The following is a 21986-nucleotide window of genomic DNA, read 5'->3' on the forward strand; positions in this document are numbered from 1 at the left end:
CATGAAAGCCTCTCCACACCACCAACTTCATCATGAATAAATTGCCAATTTAGTATACATGAAACGAGTCCCCAGCTCCCCGAACGAAGCGAGAAAGGAGGAGAGATGAAGTGTGAGCGGGAGAGAGAGTGAAAGAGAGAGAGAGAGAGAGAGAGAGAGAGAAGGAAAGAGAGAATTCAATTATTTTTTTTGTCTCTATTAAGAACCCAAACCTCCTGCCCACTCTCCTCACTTGGCAATTAGTGCAGTAGATAATTAACGAGGAGAGGGCAGCACCACGCCACATCCCTAATCACGCACATTTCTATCTGGGCAAGAGTAAGAGACTGTTGGTATAATTTTGTTTCACATTACTGAGGCTAATTATAGAATCGATCACTCCCAAGTCCCCCCCCCCCCCACCCCGCCACAGAACCACGTGTGTGTTTGGATTGTTTTTTCCTATTTGAACTTGCGCTTTAAAAGCAGCTGCTCCTTGAAATTCATGGGGCATCAGATCAAGGAGGCGCTTCCAAAAAAAGAAAAGAAAAAAGATGTCCGACCGTTTGGACACGGCGGCACAAGATAATTGTCGATGATATGTTTTTTTGCGGCGTGTGTGCGTGCGTGTCGGCTCGCATACAGTCCTAAGCCCATGTTCTGTGATGTGACATTGCTGACTGGTGCTGACGTTAAGACTTTTCAGGAAAAAAAGAAAAAAAGCCTGCATCAGGAGAAAAAGAGCTAGCCCATCAAGGGTGTGTGTGTGTGTGTGTGTGTGTGGGGAGGATGCAGAGAGATTCTGCAGTCTATCTACAGCACACAGATGAGAAAGGCGGTGTCCACTTGATGTTCTGAATATTTATATATATATACATTTTTTTTTTTATATACAGTGGGGCAAAAAAGTATTTAGTCAGCCACCAATTGTGCAAGTTCTCCCACTTAAAAAGATGAGAGACGCCTGTAATTTTCATCATAGGTACACTTCAACTATGAGAGACAGAATGGGCGGAAAGAATCCAGGAAATCACATTGTAGGATTTTTAATGAATTAATTGGTAAATTCCTCGGTAAAATAAGTATTTGGTCACCTACAAACAAGCAAGATTTCTGGCTCTCACAGACCTGTAACTTCTTCTTTAAGAGGCTCCTCTGTCCTCCACTCGTTACCTGTATTAATGGCACCTGTTTGAACTTGTTATCAGTATAAAAGACACCTGTCCACAACCTCAAACAGTCACACTCCAAACTCCACTATGGCCAAGACCAAAGAGCTGTCAAAGGACACCAGAAACAAAATTGTAGACCTGCACCAGGCTGGGAAGACTGAATCTGCAATAGGTAAGCAAAAAAAAATGGAAGACATACAAGACCACTGATAATCTCCCTCGATCTGGGGCTCCACGCAAGATCTCACCCCGTGGGGCCAAAATGATCACAAGAACGGTGAACAAAAATCCCAGAACCACACGGGGGGACCTAGTGAATGACCTGCAGAGAGCTGGGACCAAAGTAACAAAGGCTACCATCAGTAACACACTACGCCGCCAGGGACTCAAATCCTGCAGTGCCAGACGTGTCCCCCTGCTTAAGCCAGTACATGTCCAGGCCCGTCTGAAGTTTGCTAGAGAGCATTTGGATGATCCAGAAGAGGATTGGGAGAATGTCATATGGTCAGATGAAACCAAAATAGAACTTTTTTGGTAAAAATTCAACTTGTCGTGTTTGGAGGAGAAAGAATGCCGAGTTGCATCCAAAGAACACCATACCTACTGTGAAGCATGGGGGTGGAAACATCATGCTTTGGGGCTGTTTTTCTGCAAGGGGACCAGGACGACTGATCCGTGTAAAGGAAAGAATGAATGGGGCCATGTATCGTGAGATTTTGAGTGAAAACCTCCTTCCATCAGCAAGGGCATTGAAGATGAAACGTGGCTGGGTCTTTCAGCATGACAATGATCCCAAACACACCGCCCGGGCAACGAAGGAGTGGCTTCGTAAGAAGCATTTCAAGGTCCTGGAGTGGCCTAGCCAGTCTCCAGATCTCAACCCCATAGAAAATCTGTGGACGGAGTTGAAAGTCCGTGTTGCCCAGCGACAGCCCCAAAACATCACTGCTCTAGAGGAGATCTGCATGGAGGAATGGGCCAAAATACCAGCAACAGTGTGTGAAAAGCTTGTGAAGACTTACAGAAAACGTTTGACCTCTGTCATTGCCAACAAAGGGTATATAACAAAGTATTGTTATTGACCAAATACTTATTTTCCACCATAATTTGCAAATATATTCTTTAAAAATCAGACAATGTGATTTTCAGGAATTTTTTTTCTCATTTTGTCTCTCATAGTTTAGGTGTACCTATGATGAAAATTACAGGCCTCTCTCATCTTCTTAAGTGGGAGAACTTGCACAACAATTGGTGGCTGACTAAATACTTTTTTGCCCCACTGTAGCTGACCAGAAACATGCCTATGTGATGTTTCAGTTAAAGGTGTGAGCCTGTGGTGTCAACACGGACAAACATCAATAGAAGCAGACCAACGGGAGGGAGGGGGGGATTCATTTACAGTGAGCCACAAAACACAAGCTGGTATTATTCTTTTCTTGTTGTTGAAGGCACCGTGACCAAGCAATATGCAACAGTGGTATCCATCACGCTCGGTTGTTTCTCTCGCTCTGATACAGCAGCAGAGCGGGCGTTTCACTGAATGGAGATGGATAGACAGGCCTGGTTTACAATTCCACAGACAGAAACTGCAAAAATAGACGAGCTATTATTGATATCGATCATGGCCATTGATTCTGTGGGAGGGGGAAAAAAAATACAAATAAGAAGTGATATAAAAACCAAAAAGAATGCTCAACCCTTTGAGGAGACTAAAACTTTTTTTTTGTGGCACCAGAGTTTCTGATGCAACGCTTTTTGGTTCAATGTAGCCGCCCAATTTATCTCCCTCCTCAAAGGGTCGGGGTTTGCAAATCATGAGACAACTGCTGCAGCGTAGAGTCGATTCCACGGAGAGCGTTGTAACGTGTGATCACACGCACACACGCAAACTTGCACATGCTGTGAGTGTGAGGAGAAAAAGAAAAAAACCCAAAAAACATGGTCTATGGTGTGGCAAAGTAATGAACGATACCAGGAAGCGGAAATACCTGTGTGAAAAACCTGCAGGACCTTTCTCTCTTCTGAAGCTGCAAATTCAAACAGTTCATCTCAGTCACAAACACATAAATGTATATATTTACATCATACTCGCATGCAAAAACTGCTTCATTAACATAAAAAAACAGTTTTGTACATATTGTTATTCCCCTCCCTCCATCTTTCTACCGCTCCTCTTCATGTCTTCCTCCAGATCGTTTTCATCATTTTTCCGTTCCTCCGTTCCTTTTTTTCCCCCCTTCTCATTCTCTGCATCCACTGTCAAGTTAATTGATGCCATTAATTACCACACCACTCGTACGTGATTGGTTGCATGCGACTTCCTTTGCAAAAATTTGCATAATAAGCGGGCGAATTACTCAATTAGGTACATATAATTGGGCCATTATTGAAAACAAGAGGAACGCTTTTCCTCTTCTATGGAGGACTTTTTTTCCCTTTTCTTTCTCCAACATATTCAACCCTTTTTTAAACAGGCCATTTGGTCAACAGCCAGACACAGATTAATTTATTCCCCTTACACATGTATTCATGTCACACATGTTGCCGACGTACTTGTGGGGGGAAAAATGTGTGACAGTGAGACTCAGATGCTGAAAAAGGGGGGGGAAAAAAGGCCAGCGGCTGCATAGGAAGTGGCAGCAGCTGTCAATCTGGCTGCTAAAGCCCGCCCATCACCGCTGACCTCAGCAGAGGAGATGAATAAAACAGTCCGCCCTATCCAGTCAGCCGCTCCTCAATGATTTAACTCACTTTAATCCAAATGCCTACATTAACAAAGCAACGTGCTAAATTCTTTCCTCGTCTACCGGCGTAGTGAAAGCGATCCCTCGCCTGGCTCAGGATCCAGTTTCCATTAATGTAACCCCACGAAGTAAGCACTCGAACCAGCTCCTCGCTAGCATCTCCATAGCCCGGGCTCAAAAGGCCGGAAGTTCATTAAACAATGAGCTATGGCGGGAAGTGTGTCCTGAGCCTGTTGTTTAATGAGAACAACTCCCACAGCGAGGCAGAGGTTTTATTAAAATCCTGGTCTGGGAAAAAGTTGCAAAATACTGAAAGCAGTTATCTATCACTCGGAATGTGTTACAGAGAAGACCCTCAGGATGAAGTAACGTAAAGCAGCTGTTTATCGGAAAATCTTCATCAAAGTCTTTTTCAACCCCTGAAGACGAGCGTAAGACAAAACCAACAACCGCTTCGATTCATCTCCCCGTTAACTTCTTCTACCCGTCTCTTTCTCTAATATTCTCTCATTTACCTCGCATCCTTCCCCACGCAGCATTGCCTGCAGATAAAGAAACATTTCCCCCTCACTCAATCACTCGCAACGCATCGGCTTTCCGAGTGTTTTTCTCGAGGCCGTACCTTGGTGAGGCTGCGGGCGGCGCTGTCCTTCCCCCCGGGGGTGAGGTTCCTGAGCTGGACGTCCAGCAGCTCCACCAGCTGGGCCATGGCCCGCACCGTGGACGGCACGTCGCCGGGCCGCAGGAGCCCTTTGGTCTGCTCCGCCAGCTCCCTGGCCACGATCGCCGCCGTCTCGCCCGAGCGGAGCTGGGAGCCAAACAGGGACGATAAAGTCAGAGAATGTGAGAGATGGATGGAAGTGTATAAAAGAAGAAAGAAAGTCAGACAAGGTGAAAAGTGTAGGTTGGGAGAAAAGTTAGCGAGAGCGGGAAGAGGAGGATAGTTGAGGGGGACGAAAGAGTACAGCGTAAGACAGACGGGGGAGGGATGAAAGCACGAGAGACGAAGGGCAGAGAGGTAAAGGACAGATGGAGTGAGAGAAGTACATGTGGAGGAATGGTCAAGACGAGAACAAGGAGGAGGAGAGTGATTAGGTCATTTGTTTTTCTAGCACCTTTTTATAACCCTTATCATGAAGCATTCAGGAATACTTTACAGAGACGAGTCCTGCTTTCTCACCTCTGCTGCAATGCCGGTTTCACAGGGACTATTTTTTCTTGTTTTGTCTTGTAAAGAAAGCCCTTAAAGCCTTGTGGCTCATGTGAGAACAGACACTACGCCGTAAATTGAAATTTGTGGGGGAGTTCTAACTTGGGCAGCAAGTTTATTTATTTATTTTCAGAATAAAAGTATCTCAAGGCAGCAAACAGAAAAATGTTTACCCTTACAAAATGCAATGCAACTGTCATGATGCTTGTTGGCGTGTTAGGACCATAGCACGGTTGAGACTGAATGACCTCATTGGACGTTTCCACTCAGCTATGTAAAGAAAACTCTCGGGTCTCAGAGCACGGGTCAGGGTTAACAAATGAAGATGGATACACGGCCGTGATCCTCCCCCGCAGCCTGGTGCGTCCCCATGCGTGAGAATTCGCTCCGGGGACTATATCATAACAAACACACACACACACACACACACACACACACACACACACACACACACACACCCACTCTCGTGGCCCTGAAACCAGGGCTCGGTGTGGAGGCTGCGAGGCGGCGGCTATTCGGACTTACTTTCTGCATGATGTGGTTGACCCAAGGCGACGTGCAGTTGCTGAGGTCGGGGCCTTGGGGATCCCAGTAGCCCAAGTGGGCCACGCACACGTATGTGGCCACGCCTTCAAGACAAGCAAAACAAACAGGGTGAGACAGTGCTGGCAAACACCAGAGGGACACCAGGACTCTAAAGGGTGCCTGGGGTTCACTAAGCAGTTTGTCTGCTCTGTGTGGGTGTGCGTGTGTGCGTGTGTGTGTGTGTGTGCGCGTGCGCGTGTGCGTGTGCGTGTGTGTGTGTGTGTGTGTGTGTGTGTGCGTGTGTGTTTGTGTGTGTGCATGTGTGGATGGAAGAAGGATTTAAGAATCACCTTAAGAGGCACATGATCTGATGGTTTAAAATAGAAGAGAATTTATCCACTAATTATACATGGTGTCATGTGTTACTTCACAGTGACAGGAAAAAAAAGATGTAATCAGATTACAGATACGTTTGTCTTTTCAGCTTTACATTGAAACTAATGGCAAAATTCCTGCATGCTTCTTTTCTCTTTTCTTTATTTGCATATTTGGTATGAAGGCATCCAAAAGTAGGGAAAGGTAATTAGTTAATTGTATCGGAGTTCATTTTTAAAGTGACCCTCCCAACTCTGTGTGCATGGTTTGTATGTGTGCATTGCACTTAATTCATTTGTCTTTCATTTTAAGTATTTAATTGACAAGTCAATTCATTTATGGCACGCATTTAAACAGCAAATGTCGACCAAAGTGCTTGACAGAGGCGTTTGAAATGGAACAATAGCAATTAAGATAATTGTACTTAAGATAAAAATACTAAACGTTATATGTAATGCACTTCATTGGGTTTTAATGTGTCCAATAAACATATTGAATTGACCACATTTAATTATTGGAGATAGCAGCTAGTTACTTTAAATAACGAGGTTTCACATGCAAGCACACACCGAATGTGATGCACTGTTTGAATTGCTAGAAAGCAGCACAGGGATTAAAGGGCTACAACATTAATATACTTTACTTTTTACAAGGCGTAGATCATAATGCATGCTGTGTTCTGCTGCTTTTACTTCTGTATCTAATGGCACTGTTTCACTTTAGAAAATAATTGAAAATGTTTCTACCTTTGCCATTGAAACACTCTAACATGGTTGGTTACAGTTGTATTTGTACAACATTGTGCCAAGAGTTTTGCAAAGAAGAGCAAATAGACTATTTCACGGGCTAAAGCTTACACACACACACACACACACACACTCTAACCAACCATTCACTGTTCCAACTACGTCTATCTTCTCTATACGTTCCACCCACCCATGCAGTGTCCTTACCCAGAGTCCCTACAGGGCACGGCTGCTTTGCCATCTGGCCTTGCTGCGTCCGGGGCCACGATATGTCGGCCGTCAGCCTGGGATTGCAGAAGTCCTGGGGAGGCAGGGCGGGGGGCTGCGGGGCCGCCGGAGGGACCTGCACCGGAGGGGAGCGTCCCCCGGCTTTCTGGTTGGTGTCGGGAATCTGGTTGGTGTCCGACGACGAGCCGCCGTTAGGAACCAGGACCGGCTGGCGAACCGTGGTGGTGGTTCGGTAGCGCTGGCCGGGGGAGGTGGTGAGGAGAGGCCGCGGGGTGGTGTAGTAGGGAGGGGAACGAGTGGTGGTGGTGCGGCCGGTGGACGAAGAAGAGGAACCTCCACCGCCAACTGGACCTCCCCCTCCTCCTCCTCCTCCTCCACCTCCACCTCGGTTAGGAGGCATTATGGGAGGTGGGCGGTAGTCTGAGAGAGAAAGAGAGAGGGTTTAAGTTCACAATTACACAGCTCCTTAGTTCTTCAACATAGAGCCAGGGCCCAAAATGTGCTGCACAGATTTGTTAGTCCCAACATGACTGCAGTCCGGATGTTTTTACTGAGCCCCTCATGCCAGAATGTGAGTTTAAAACAGATTCCCAGGATGCAAAAGTAAGAAAAACAGAGTTAAAAGAACTGTGATCAATCAAACCATCTGTGTCAGCACCGAGTGATGTGAGCAACGGCCTTCAATGACATTACAGCGGCGGACACAGACACATTACACAGCGGTAAACAGCTGTGACAGAGTAGATCGTGTTTCTGATGACTTCCAAATGTTACCGTTTCATCCCTCGTCAATGTCGTCATGTGCCAGGTCCGATTTTTACTTTGTTACTCCCAAGTTCAGGAAATGTTTCTAAACAACAGTGTCCGACTGAGATGCTACAATATAATGTTTGAATTATGTTTGGGCTATATGATTGGATTATCGTAACATGACATTGTTTGGGCACGATAATTGGCCTCAAATGGCAAAGATAAGGGAAAGATATTCAATTATCCAAAGCCTGTTTTGGATTTTGCGCTATATTCAGTCTTACTTTCTGTTTTTTTCTTGCTTTCTCTTGCTTCACTGCATTGTTGTACCAAAAGAAAGTAACAACATGTGTCTGATTTTGTGTTATTGTGGTAATGTAAATGTAATTCATGGTGCTGCTAGATTGCTGCTAGATTGCCCCATTAAGGCGTGTGCGGGACAGAAAGGAGTTTTTGACCTCAGTGAAAATGTTGTTTTCTGAAAGGCGAAACGCTAAACAAATGCAAATTGAAGCAAATATTTCTCGTGGTGATTTTTGGAAACGATTTAATGAATTTTGACTTTTTGGCTAAGGACCAAAAATGATTTGAGTGACGAGGACACACGCTGTGTCGCTCGCTGTGTCGCTCGCTGTGTGTGTATTTGAGGGAGAGTGGGAGAAAAGAAGGTGGATGCCAGTGGACTGTTACAAGCAATGTTTCTGCAAGCTATTGATAATAATAATAATAATAATAATAATAACAATTCGACATCTTAAATAAATCTTAAGGAAGATTCTAATTATGTGAATCAAGTTATTTATAAGCTGTACAAAAAACAAGTTGGGCTGAAGATGAAAATATCAGAAATCTCTGCTCCCATTTTGAATTTTACAGTCCAACACAATACGCAAGTCTGCTACCAACTCCATCCACACAAAGCTGCCAAACCAAAACTCCCATCAACCCCTAATAATCATTTAGGGCTTTTGCAAAGGCAACAACATACAAACATGACCGTCGACAGTGGCAGGACTGTACGAGGACAATTATTATTTTTATCTATTGATCTCAACATATCCTTGTGTAAAATAATGCTTACTGCCTTGACACTGTGACCTGTGTGTTTTGCAACGTACAGATATGTACATCTCCATCCTCATTTTTTTTCCAGATGCTGATTTTGTATATTGTGTTTCTTTTGTTTTTTTTTAATCAATATCATCAGTAGGGGAATTTCGATACGGCCCGACCCCAGTATCAATTATAAATATCCAAGCAACACCAACAATTGTTTTGCCCTGCAAACGTGCACAAGGTCAGCAGTCTCTCCTATGGGACCGGGACACAGCAGTGGCTCTCGCTGCCTAACCTGGCAGAAAAAAAATACCCATTCTCTCAGTGTTGTGCATGATTCATAACACTGTGACATCACGCGAGGCAGGGAGGTCACTTATATGCATATGACACACTCTTTTATTGTCAATATTTCATTGTAAAAAGGCTCAATTATTCACACTGACCCCGTTGAGGGGACAGAAATAAAGAGCGGGTGGATGAGAGAAGAGAGGAATAGAACATGTGCTGGTGAAGCGTAAGTGTCCTCTGGTGAACATACTACTGTCTCACTCTATCAACTGCACGCGGCACAATCAATACTGTGGGATCGAAAGTTGGAAGGAAATTATTATTTACAGCATTCCCTCACTTTGTCTTTGAATAATGTTATCGCTCTCGACTTGTCTGGAAGTCATTATGTGTGATAATGCAAACAGGTGGGTCCCATTTTCTAAAGCCACATTATCGCTTTAACAAAGCAGGGAACGGCTTTGTCTCTCGCTGTGAAGCACTTTTGTTATACACCAGAGATTGCCTAAAAGTATTTTTGAATAAACATATCAATTATACTTGAATGAGTATGAATGTCTTTCGGAATTTGTAATTACAGGAAACAAAAGTAATGTTCGAACCTGCAGAGGTTCCACATTATGTGAATTGCAAACATTAATTTCACCCATTTTATACGACTAAAGCTGAGTGATTATGCCAAATCAACACAGCACACTAAATATACTTTGCTCGCAGGCATATATATACGGCTGATAACGGCAGTGTTTTGACTTCATCTCCCTATTAAATTTCAATAATATGTGGATTGCCCCCGAGTATGCATAAAAGCAGGCTCACAAACAAACAGACCCAAACACAGAGGCAACGATTACATGCACTTTAACAAGAGGAATATAGATTTCATAATGAGTATGTTCAGTCATCGGCTGAAGAGAAAAAAAAAAAAAGAAAACCCAACAGTTCAATACTCGGCCCAGGGACGGCTGAACCCAGCTGAACTTGCCTAAAAACATTTCCCTTGCCGACCAGCAACTATGAATATGATTTCTTCCTTCTTTGAAGAGCGTGCAATAAGGGGACATCCCGCTGCATGATTCCTGGGAGATGGAGTCCTTCGGGCTCTCAGAAACTCCAGCTATCGCCTTGCAGCCAGTCGGGGTGGCAAAAGTGTGAAGTTGCTTCGTGTCCTTTCAAGTCCACCCCCCACCCTGATGTGGAAATTCTTGATCCTATGATGTTCAGCGGGAATGTAAAGCATGTGTGGTTCTCTAAGGGGCCGTAGCGCCTAAGACCGTTATACGTTTGTGTTCAGGAAAGGCGGGCGTGATTCTGCAGGAATTAGTAACTCGCGGTGGGTTTTTTGGTGTCCTATATATTGCTCAATTTACAGTGTGATGTGCAGAAAATGACTTTTTTTGATGCTTTATGATTGTTCCTTTTTTTTGGGGAGGTGAAGGGAGGTGTGGGTTCTAGGAGAGAGTGGCTGTTTTGTATTGTTTACTGTGAACTGAAGTCGTCCCTTCCTGTGGATTTTAAGTTCAATCAAAGACTGTACTTCTCTCTTTCTCTCCGTCTTGTCCGTCCGTCTGGTTGACTGACAGCCACGAAACGTCGCGTACGCTTCTTGTTCTCTTCCCTCCGCAACCCAATGGAGTGTTTCCGTACCTAAACGGCCCGGCTCCCCGTTTCCTGAATCACCGCCGCCCCCTGTCTTGTGCATTCTCCACGGAACGTTGCCATCAATCATGCGTAGCGGCAGTGGCCTAGAGACTGGCTGTCAATCTAAGTGTGTGTGTGTGTGTGTGTGTGTGTGTGTGTGTGTGTGTGTGTGTGTGTGTGTGTTTGTGTGTGTCCTTATGATACGGCGAAGCGAGTGTGTCTATCTGCACCCGAACGGGAAGCTCCATTAAGGGTTCTGCCACAACAATAGAAGAGTGTGTGTGTGTGTGTGTGTGTCTGAGGTTGATGTCTGCTGTCATTTGAGTACAGGGCAGAAAACACAGGCAGCTTTGGGGGGGGGGGGGGGTTAAAGGGACACAGCACTTCACAACCCATCGCTCTCCCTTCATCTGCTCTTTTTCTTCCCCCATCAACATTTGTTTCCCCTTTCTGCCACATTTCCCTAGTTTAATGTCTATATTTCCCAGCACTCTCTGTTCAAGCATGTTCACCCGTGTTTTTATTCCGTCCCCCTTTGCGTGCTCTTGCAAAAAAAATAACAACAGAAAAGATCTTGTAATCTCGTGATGAATTCATCACCGGCATCACTCAGGACGCCCGTTAAAGCCGCCGCGGGGAACTACAAGAACATGACATAACGGCTTCATGAAACATTTATAGAGGAAAAAAAGAAAAAGGCTAGAGGCTGTCCTCGTGGGAACTGACGTGTACTCGCCCGCGTTTAAGCTCGGGAAGCCTTGAGTAAATGCTCCACGACAACTCCACGACGGCGGCTCACCCTAAACGTTGTGCTCCTTCGCCGGAGACTGACGTCGCAAGAACGAGAATGTGACATTGGAGGGGAACACGGTTACAAATCCAGTTCAGATCTGTGCACATGCGTGTGGGTGACACATTTTGACAGATGTGTTGTCATGTTACATTGTACGGGTAGTAAACATGTCTCTTGAATGAACACATTCCACCGCGGAAATGTAAGAAATCTTAATATTCTTTCTGTGCTGTTGTAGGGCTGGGTGATTGATATGATGAGATATTTTGATAAATAATGACCTTGTTCTAATGAGTAACAAGCTCATTCGAGACATTTTTCAGATAATCTCGTGATTTGGATCTAAAGTAAAAGATTAATTGAGAAATACTCAAAATACTTTTCTTTTTCTCAAGTATCAAACACGAGGGAACATGCTTTAAAATCAATAACATGATATTATAAGTCATTATGTCACAATATGGCCTATGTATTCAAAATAGAATGTGTTTGATAATATGCAATTTACATGTAGGTGATGTGATATTGAAAGTAGAATCAATGGAAAGATGCTGATGGGTGTGGTAACCATCTTATTAACGTTGTCTGATTGGGATTCAAACTTTGTCTATCTAAATACATTTGGCCGTTGAACTGTATTTACATGTAATATAGAGGCGTGGAAATGTCTCCATTCTAATCACTGCAGTGAGAGTGAGCTCAGTGAGAGTCTTTTGCTGTCATTTCATGTCTGTCACGCTTGTTTTCTCCTGTGGTCGCCGTTTCGCTGGCTTGTTGCACTAGCTAACAATATTAATATGCAGTGGCTTAAACATGGTTAGAGTAGAAGATGAGTGAGGACAAGTAACCAACTAACTGAAGTCTGCTAGCCGCTTTTTTTTTAGGTTTGTGTAATGAGCTGGCCCACACTGATACAGGTATTGAAGAGATGTAACTTTTTATATTATGTAGTCATTATGTAGCACTTTCTAAATAAAAAAAGTTCAGATTTATCTGACTGAAGGATGTGATCCATCGAGATGCATGGAGAATGGTTGATGGGTGAATTGTAATTATAATTGTAGTGAGGCCAGTGAAGATTTGCTGCTATAATGTAAAACCATAAGTAAAACAATTAATGTAAAAAAAACATAATTATCACTGTGGTCCACTGCTGCAGCCGGCACTGCTCAAATATATGAAACAAAACCCTCATTATCTCACTTTTTAATTACAATTAGCTTGAAATTATTCATTTTTACTATTTATATTAAAACCAATTACACAATTTGGGCATTATCATAATGATCCGATACCACTTGTCTATTCTATTCTACTGGTCTAATTCCATTCAAAGGATTGTTGTGAAGTTTGATACTCCTGGAAAGCCCCAGAACGGCGGTGAGATGGTTTTGTCCTCTGCTGTTTATGAGGTCAAGAATAAACGTTCAACTTCCTTGTTGAGATATACGAGAAGTCTTTAAAACCTCTCCTACTTCATAACAACTGTTCTTCCGTTCTGCTCGGAATGATTGAAAAGCTCCGGAACAGCTGGGATGCTCAGAGTATTCTGCTCTCCATCCAGTTTGTTTTCCCGACCTGTAGCACGTTCAGGGGAAGGTGAGACAATGGCAGGCTGGCAGTAAACTTGTTCCTGGAGTTGTCTGTCTGTCACCACATCGGAGGGGCTGCAGAGATGCTGTCAGTCAGCCCGGGGACGCTGGCACATGATCATCTGACTTGCAGACACAGATGAGTGTGTGTGTGTGTGTGTGTCATACTGTGTGTGGCGGTGTTTTTCTGTGTGGGTACGACTGCCTGTCTCCGCCTCTGCTCAGCTTGCCGAGAATGCCCTTGTTGACTTCTCACTCGGTAAACAGAGCGGATCGTAAATCCATGAGCGCCAAAAAAGGTAGAAGGCAGGGAGGAGCATAGGGAGAATGAACTTCCCGCCTGGCAAGTTTCCCACATCGGCAGACGGCGAGTAAGGGGGTGGGGAGGGGGGTGGAACGGAAGCAAAGAGGAGAGGGATTTGAATCAAGACAAAAGTTTCCCGCAGATCTGAGACCAAGTGTCTATAATACTGGTACGGTCTGTTTCTTAATATGCTAAGATGATGGCAGTTTCTTTAAAAGTAACTGTCTCCTTGCCTACACACACACACACACACACACACACACACACACACACACACACACACACACACACACACACACACACACACACACACACACACACACTGAATCCAGAGGGGCAACAGCAAAACGATTAATCTGACTGGAGGGCACAAAGCTTTCTAGGCTGGATGGTAGTGCAGACATTGAATGGGGCTGCATACTGAGATAACACACTGCCCCTATGGCTGGAGTGCACACACACACACACACACACACACACACACACACACACAGACACTTGCACAGACACATGCACACACACACACACTTTTACTTTTCACTAACTGGCGCGCAGAGCTCCCGGCGTGCAGCTCGAGCTGGCTGATAAGACCGAACGGAGCACTTCAAAGCACCGATACTTGGGAGATAGAAAACAACCTCGACTAGCAAATGGCCGCCGGGCCCCACCACCACGTTCCACCAGCTAACGTCTCCACACATGGACCCGACGCCGCTCGGCGAGCCGGTTGTGTAAGCGTGCCATCCCTCCCCCCTGCTGAAGTCGGAGACACCTGCAGCAAGTTTGCAGATTACATGCTGCTTTCCTAATTGCTGGAAGTTCCCTTCCAACTTCTTTTTTTCTTAATAATAATGGAGGGAATCATCAGAATATTAATTTCAAGCCCAGACTGTGGCCTCTCCCATTCCAGGCATACGTTGAATTTGAGTCAATTCTAAGAGGACAAGAGGTATGAAGGAGAGCTGTAGTGACACTTTGGCTATTTGATATTCTGCGCTCCATAATTCAGTACCACGGCCCGTCATTTGAAAATCAAGATTGTATCCATTTTGCTACGCCTCCCTCTCGCACTTTTTTATTTATACATTTCGAAAATGAAATGGAGAACAGCCAAGGCGACACACTCTGCTCCCGCTGCTCTCTTCTGTGTTTACTTCCCGTGAGGCTGTGGGTTTTCCCTTTCCACCCCGGTTGTCCACGCGAGGCCCTCTAGATTTTGGCATGTGCCTTTTTTATTTACTTTTTTTGGCAGAGGAGAAGCGGTACGGAGGCCAAATGCGCGCGGTGGGCCCTGGCTGGGGCGATCCAATCGATAAGGACACACTGCAGGCAGGGAACAGGTGCACCAGACTCTCTCTGAAGACGAGTTCAGTCTCTTCGCCGTGTCGGAAGGTATTTGGGAATGAGGGAGACGGGCAGGGAGAGAGAGGACAGGAGGGGAGAGACGAAGGAAGGGAGTGTAGACGAAGGCGAGAAAGACACCATGCAGTCATGTCAGCAGTCGTACTGGTGTACAGGAATGTGGACTCCTTTATGTAGCAGCAACACTAAGACCGTTTCACTTTGGAAATCACATCAGTTCTGATTCTAGGGTAAACAACCACACAATTCGTTTTTTCTATTTATTTTCCTCCGTTTAGAATTCAAAGGTTTATATTTTGCAAACAAAACATTGCCTTCGTTTGAGCTGAATCATGTCAAGTGGTGTCAAAAAATGTGCTCTGGGTTGTTCTAATCAGTGATCTGGTGAAAAAGGGTCTCCACTTCAACCATTAACTCTTGTTATTCTTCTCCACTTTAGCTTGTTTCCAACATTTCCTGCACTGCTTAGCCCTTGTCACTTGATTGCAATCTGGTGCCGAGTAAGGCAAAAAAAAAGGGAGGAGGGAGGTTTTGGGAGGGTGGCGTAAATGGGTGGAGAGGGGCTGAAGACAATAGGCACGCCACGCTTGACTTCCTTAGGAAATGGAACTCTGTGATTCAGGCCATTAAGAGTTCAAAGGTGAACCTCTAAATTTCCGTAAACTGACAGAGTGGGAAGAGTGGCAAATGGAGGTCATCTCTATTTAACTGTGTGTTCAAAGATTAGAATAGAATGCCAGCGTTTTATTTCTCTCCTTATTTGGGTCACCAAACAAATAAGCAGAATTTCTTCCCTAGTCTTTTATTTAACATTTATATCTGCAGTTCACCTAACAAATTTGTGATTTAACAAACATATTATCAAAGTGGATAGTTTACCTGTTCTATTTGATATAAGGTAAGTGGCAGTTAAAATGGCCTCTTCTCATGATTTATAGTTAAGGCCTATCGTGAGTTTGGTCGCTATAATTTGTCATTTTAAAAAAAAGTGTGTCGCAAGAAAAGAAAAGTTTGGGAAACCGTGTTCGAATTGACACGTCGCTAAGTCCCACCCCCTCTGCAGTTAGTGACAGTCTGGGCTCCATGGTAACGTAGCTCTGACAGCTTTACGGAGTAGCAGCGGAGGGCCGGACACTTGGAATCTTTGACAGAAGTAATAAATGGCCTACGATCAGGAGTTATATTTGTTATAACATGGATGTCAAACTAATTCTCTACACTTTCTCAAATAATGCTTGAACAGATTGGAATCAAGCTCTCAAAGCAATGTAGACAAACTTGTACTTTGGTATTGTTAAGAAGCAAACTGACAAGTTTGAGTTATTTTTCACAGCATAATTCAGAGGTTGGAAAAACTTCCCATCGGTGTGCAAAGATTTGGTGGTTGACTTTGAGAAACTGTAGCAACAGGTTTTTAAAAGTTTTGATGTATGAGAAAGCGTTGAAATAATCGTGCAAGGAATGAATATTACATAAGTAGTCGTAGTCATTGTTACAAAAGGCTTGGAAACACGTTGTAAAGCTCTGTATTTTTATCTCCTTCTGATTAAGTGACGGAATAAAAATACCTCCAGGTTTTCCCATGAAGCCTTCATCATTAGGTTCCTTTCCTCTCACACTGAGGTGTTCATGTGCTGCTCCTACTCCGCAGAATATGCAATCAGATCATCTCACCTGAACTTAAGTAGATCATCAACCTTGGAAGTTCATAAGTGAGATATAGTAAGGAGAGGGGGCCATCAGGAGAAAATGAGGCCGAAACGAGGAGAAGGAAAATAAGGGTGAAGCTAACAGAAAAAAAAAGCCAGCGTGCACAAGTAGAAATCTATTTAGTCTCATCTCTGTTTGCCCCTCCCTTCCCAGGATGCAGATAACATGAATAATTTTGCGACTTTGTTGGGGAAAAACTTTCTAAAGTGTGGCAAGGCAGACTGGAGATGATAAATTATTCAAATGTTTCATCGGAGCCATGCCGCTTGCGTAGGGCAGGCCTCTATAATATGCATGTAAGAAGACATGATGAAACAACTCCATAAACAGTAGAGAGCGAGAGAGTGTTTGGGGAGCGCGGGGCGGGAGGATGGGGGTGATGCAGAGACAAGTGACTTTGACTCTGTGTAGGCATTCGCGCACAAGGCCTCTATAATATATACATCTGAGGACACCCGATGAAATAGCTCTGTGTGATGTGGGAGAGGGACGGGCGCGGAAAAGGGAGGGCAGATTAAGCCGGAGACGAGGACGACGGAGAGAAAAAAAACATGCGGGAAACGCGGAGTTAAAGACAGATGTCCTCCCATTGTGAGCGCATGTTTTTGTGTGAGAGACAGAGTGGGAAGGGTATTAACAGACAAAGAATAAAACACTATTCTTAAGTACCGAGGGAGGAGAAATATGCATTTCAAAAAGATCGTTTTCTGCTGCGTGTCGTGATGGGATGCATGGGAGTAAACTGTTATATTGTCTGTTGGCCTAAGGTGAACGAAACTTAGCTTTTTATCATTTGTACCCTGTGATGTTTAAATTCTTATGCTTTTAAGCAAACCTCTTGTGATAGGAGTAGGCTAGACGTTTACGTTTTTCAATAGCGGGGTTAATTTTAATTCTTTGTATACCGAATACTTTAAAGGTGCAATACACAGGTCAGAGCATAGCTAAGGCAGCGAACACATAGTGCTTTGGAACGATATAATGGAGTAATGTCGGTTCGATACCCGGCTTCGGCAGTCGATGTGTCCTTGGGCAAGATCTGAGCAATTCACTCCCCTTCTGTTTGTTGTAATCCAAGTTTATTCTTGCTTTGTTGACATAGCCGGTCCGGTCGCATGCACATTCAATGCATTTTTGTGCATGTGCATGTCGTCGTAAAAAAAGCATAGCTCCACCCACCAGTTCGCCCTCAGGTAAACGCTCTTTACACTCAGCATTTTTGCCGTAGTTTCCACTGTTAGCACTGTTAGCAACGTTAGCTGCGAGCCGCCGACTCAGCCGCCACCATGTTGAGAGGCTTTTAGAGGCAATTAAAAATGCTCATAATCTTGTATAAGGCACCATTAAACACTTTTTCAAAACTTTTCTACAATTTTGTTTATTTAAAAAAAAAAAAGTTAGGACTTAACTGAATACAAACCTTATCAAGATATAAACCACAGAATCCAAACCGTGCAAACGCATTCAGAATGACCCCTTCTAAGTGTACAGTGAGCTGCCATTGTTCGCTAGTTCGACAGACAAAACACAGTAATTGGTGCTCTCGGTGTTGCACGCCAGTTGCACTCAGTCCTCAGTGGCCCGCTCTTACTCCACGGCCCATTTCCTGTCTCATTTTCTATCTTTTAAGAAGTCCATATGAGCCGAAACAAAAACAGGGCGAACATAATGCTACTTCAGTAATAAGTGGAAACCCTCAGAATGGCCCCCTTTGCCTTGGCCTGTTTCCTGATCTGAGAATGGAAAAGAACAAAAAACTAAACAAAAAACCGCAGTGCTTGAAGATAGAAAGTTTACCTTTTACATTATGTGCTTAATATTCTTATACCGATCCTAAACAGAAAAGCATAGGCATAATAGAGAAAAATATAGGGTCTGCATTCAACAACGAAATCAGACTGGAATGAATCGACTTGTTGCCGCGTTTTCTGAAGAATGGGAAAATCATATAGTTAAGGAGGTTAATTTATTCCTTGTCTTCATTGAGTGAGGGAGCGGAGCGAGGAGGGGAGTAGAGGAGCGGGGCGGCATTGATTGTATGTGTGCATCTCCCGCTGGTCAGCAGTCTGGCTTGTTGCTGTGCACTGGAGGTCATTCACATTGAATCCCCATTGATCTCCTCTTTAAAGCCCCCTGAGACACCCCCAAAGCTCCATTATGAGAGCGATCACACTCTCGAAGCGTGCACCAATAAACACGTATGCACGCTCATGAATAGAGCAACACAAAACCCAGGCCGCAAGTACATTAGCACGTTTTTTGCACAGGGGCATGCACATCATTATGCATGCATAAGCAGCCGCACACACACACACACATTTTCGCAGCGAGACCTCCCTTCACACTCGCACACTGATCGGTAGAAACCAAGTTTAGCGCTGCCTCTCTCCATAATTCCTTGTACTGCGCCTCCTAACTGCGTGTAAGAGCATGCATTAATTCAGACATCATTTAATAAGACACGCAGCCAGACTGCCTTGACCACTCCATAGAAAGGTGCTGAAAGGCAATTACGCTGGGCAAATAGCCCTTCAGGCTCCAGGGGCCTAAGTCATTCCATCCAGAGCAAGGGAGGAGGGGGAAGGTGGTGGGGGGGTGAACTCTAAACACCAGAGTTGAAAGAGTCACTCTGGGTTACACAGTATTGCTCGCTCTTTCAGTTGGATGCAGCGATGGTGGATCTAAATGAGTCGACCTGCAAACTGGATTTCATGACCTACCCGACAAAAGGTCGAAAATGGGTCGGAACAGGCAGTCAACACGACATTGGCATGTTGACCACTCATAAAATCGCAGCTGCAAAGGCGTTAACAAACAGCTGCGTATTTATACATTGAGCAGACGAATGCTATTTTCCTTCTCCTTTTTTGTTCATTTTTGGTCTCCACCATAAGGGAAACATTCTAAAATTCTAAAACATTCTAAACAATGTTTAGGGAAACATTAAACTTTAAGCAGCTAAATGCTCCACAGTGTTCACCCAGCTAGTTGCTAACCTTGTCTGTGCGCTACCTGCACAGCACCAAACAGCCGACAGTAGGTTCGTCAAAGCTTTTTGTTAGAAACAGCCGACTGCTATCGTGTTTTAGTGGTAATATGTGTAGATAGAAACACCTTTTGACAGCAGTGTCATATAAATGGGTCAACAATACAGCTTACTAAAAACCCAACAACAACTTCAAACAGGTTGAAGTGTCCTCAGCTCCGTCATCATAAGTGGATGTCCTGTGTGAAAGCGGTATCGGTTCCTGCTCCCAGCAGACACTCCTGGCTCCGTTCTCCAGGAGTGCATTACGATTAAAGTAAAACGGCTGGGGGGGGGACGGACTAAAGAGAAGGCTGGCAAGTGGTACAGTAAAAGGCAAGAGGCATTTTACAGTATGTAAGGCTCAGCATAATATCATTAGTGATATATTCCTCTGAAGGTGCAGATCAAGGTAGCCTTTACGAGTTATCCTTTGGTTGACTGGAGCAGGATCGTTTGCAACCCTGCAGACAATTTGAACCAGCACTGGTATATCCAGGAGCATCTCTAAAAGTTTGTTTTTTAATTCCGTGAACACGAAGATACCATGGGTGGGGGAGCAGTCATAATTGAGAACCGTGACAGCACAGATGGTGCGTTTCCTTTTACTTCCTCTTTAAGTCATTTTGCAGAATTAATTATTAGAGGAAGATTAGTGGCTGTAAGTATTCCTTATGTCACAACAACAGAAAAAGCATTCATTATTGTGAATATTAAAATGAATGGATATTAAAAGCATTACGAATATGCCAAGGTATTCCATTTGAAGATTTAAAGAATCACATCACAGCCTGTCCAATAAATTTAGCTGGAAAAATTAATCAAATCTTCATTTTTTCCCTTGTTATTACCAATGGTACTAAGTAGAAAAAAAGACATAGGAGGAGGAGGCCAATGAAGTTACAGATGGGAATAAGGTTGAATGTGGGACCTACCATTGTTGCCGAAGTCTAGCGAGTACTTGACCACGTGGTAGTTATTCCAAACGTAGAGCAGGTTGTCCCTGGGGTTGTAATCCACTGCGGCGATGTACTGGTAGGAATTCGGGAACGGTATGTTCACCGTCACCTCCTTGCTCTTATCCGTGTTGTACATGTAGTCGATTTTGTTCCCCGTCCCTTCGTTGTCGTCGTCCTCGTAGACGGTCTTGACCACGTACAAGACTCCGCAGATCATGAACGCGTTGGACGCGGAGCGCTTGTCGTAGCTGGTGTCCCACGAGCCCTCGATGCGCAGGGTGTAAGGGTTGAGCTGGCTCACCACGATGCGCCCATTGTTCTGCTCCGTCGCGTAGATCACCCACAGCCCGTTCTCGTCCACCGCCAGGTCGATGTCCGACTTGCCCCCCCAGCGGTAAGGCGAGGTGTCGTGGTAGTTGGCGTTTGCAATGATGGCCTCACCGCTCTTGATGCGGGTGCGCAGGTCGAACTTCACGATGTTGCGCGTGCGCTCCTTGTTGAAGAACAGCGCGCCGTCGTAGACGACAAAACCGGTGCCGTCCACGCGGTGCGGCAGTTTGTAGGTGGTGGTGGGACGGCCCGCGATGAAGTCCTCCTTTGACGAGTACTCTGTCAGTGTGTCCGTGCGGTACGGCGTCCAGGGCATGTAGTAGATCTTGTCGGAGGCCTGAAGCGGGTCTTTGCACCACGCGCCCGACTGGTGGTCCGACTCGAAGAGGTGCTCACTTTGGTACACCCCTCGCAGAATGCCAGGGCAAAGAAATACTGAAGGAACAAATAACAACAAATTAGATACGTTTATATGCAGTCGCATCAAAATGCCAACCATTCTCTCCCCCGGATTTTCTGACAGTGTCTGGGAAACGTTTGCCTCTTTTCATAAATGTCAAATTGTGTTGTAACTCAACCTTAACCAGCAGTGAGTGACGATGACACGATAGGCTTACTGTCTTGTGATTCGGATGTTGTATAGTTACTGTCACTCTTAAGGACAGCAACAGCATGCCTTCCATTCAACAGATAATGCCTTGCTCTCAGCTAAGAGAAAAAGAGAAAATGGCACATTTTGTTCTACTCCCCACCCCTTTCCCTCAATTCCCTGCTTCTCCCTCCCTCCCTCCCCGGCTCCTCATTAGTCTCATAGCTCTTTCTTCCTTTCCCTTCCCTTTCTATCTCTGTCAGGAGCAACAAACTGTCGGGCCGAACACGTCTTTTATCGCCTGCTGTTTCTGCAATTGTTACAGTAATTCATTTCCCACTCGGCCCCGCGGTATTCCCATCTTTGAATACCGGGGTCATGTTTTATGAGTGATGTGGGAGACGTCGTAAATTCTGGGAAGCCAGTGCGGCCGGAGTCACAGGGACCTTTTTTGTAATTTAACTGGAATGTTGTCCCATACACACAGAGACGGGCCAGATGTGCATTGTGGTTTCCCAAATCCGTCCCCAATAACAATTTCCGATCCCGTGCAAAAAAAGGGGGCGTGAATGTTGATTGAGTTTTCATTGGCTGTTTCAAGGCAC

General features: G+C 44.7%; 1 protein-coding gene across 1 annotated transcript in view; it reads right to left on the bottom strand.

Annotated features, from left to right (window-relative positions):
* Positions 1-21986, bottom strand: part of adgrl3.1 (adhesion G protein-coupled receptor L3.1) — a 109288-nt gene that overhangs the window by 36938 nt on the left and 50364 nt on the right. Inside the window, 4 exon segments of the mRNA XM_054605184.1 lie at positions 4518-4703; positions 5631-5734; positions 6959-7399; positions 20439-21227. Coding sequence (XP_054461159.1) covers positions 4518-4703; positions 5631-5734; positions 6959-7399; positions 20439-21227 — 1520 coding nt within the window.

Source organism: Anoplopoma fimbria, chromosome 9, assembly GCF_027596085.1.
Source record: "Anoplopoma fimbria isolate UVic2021 breed Golden Eagle Sablefish chromosome 9, Afim_UVic_2022, whole genome shotgun sequence".
NCBI classification, from domain to species: Eukaryota; Metazoa; Chordata; class Actinopteri; order Perciformes; family Anoplopomatidae; genus Anoplopoma; species Anoplopoma fimbria.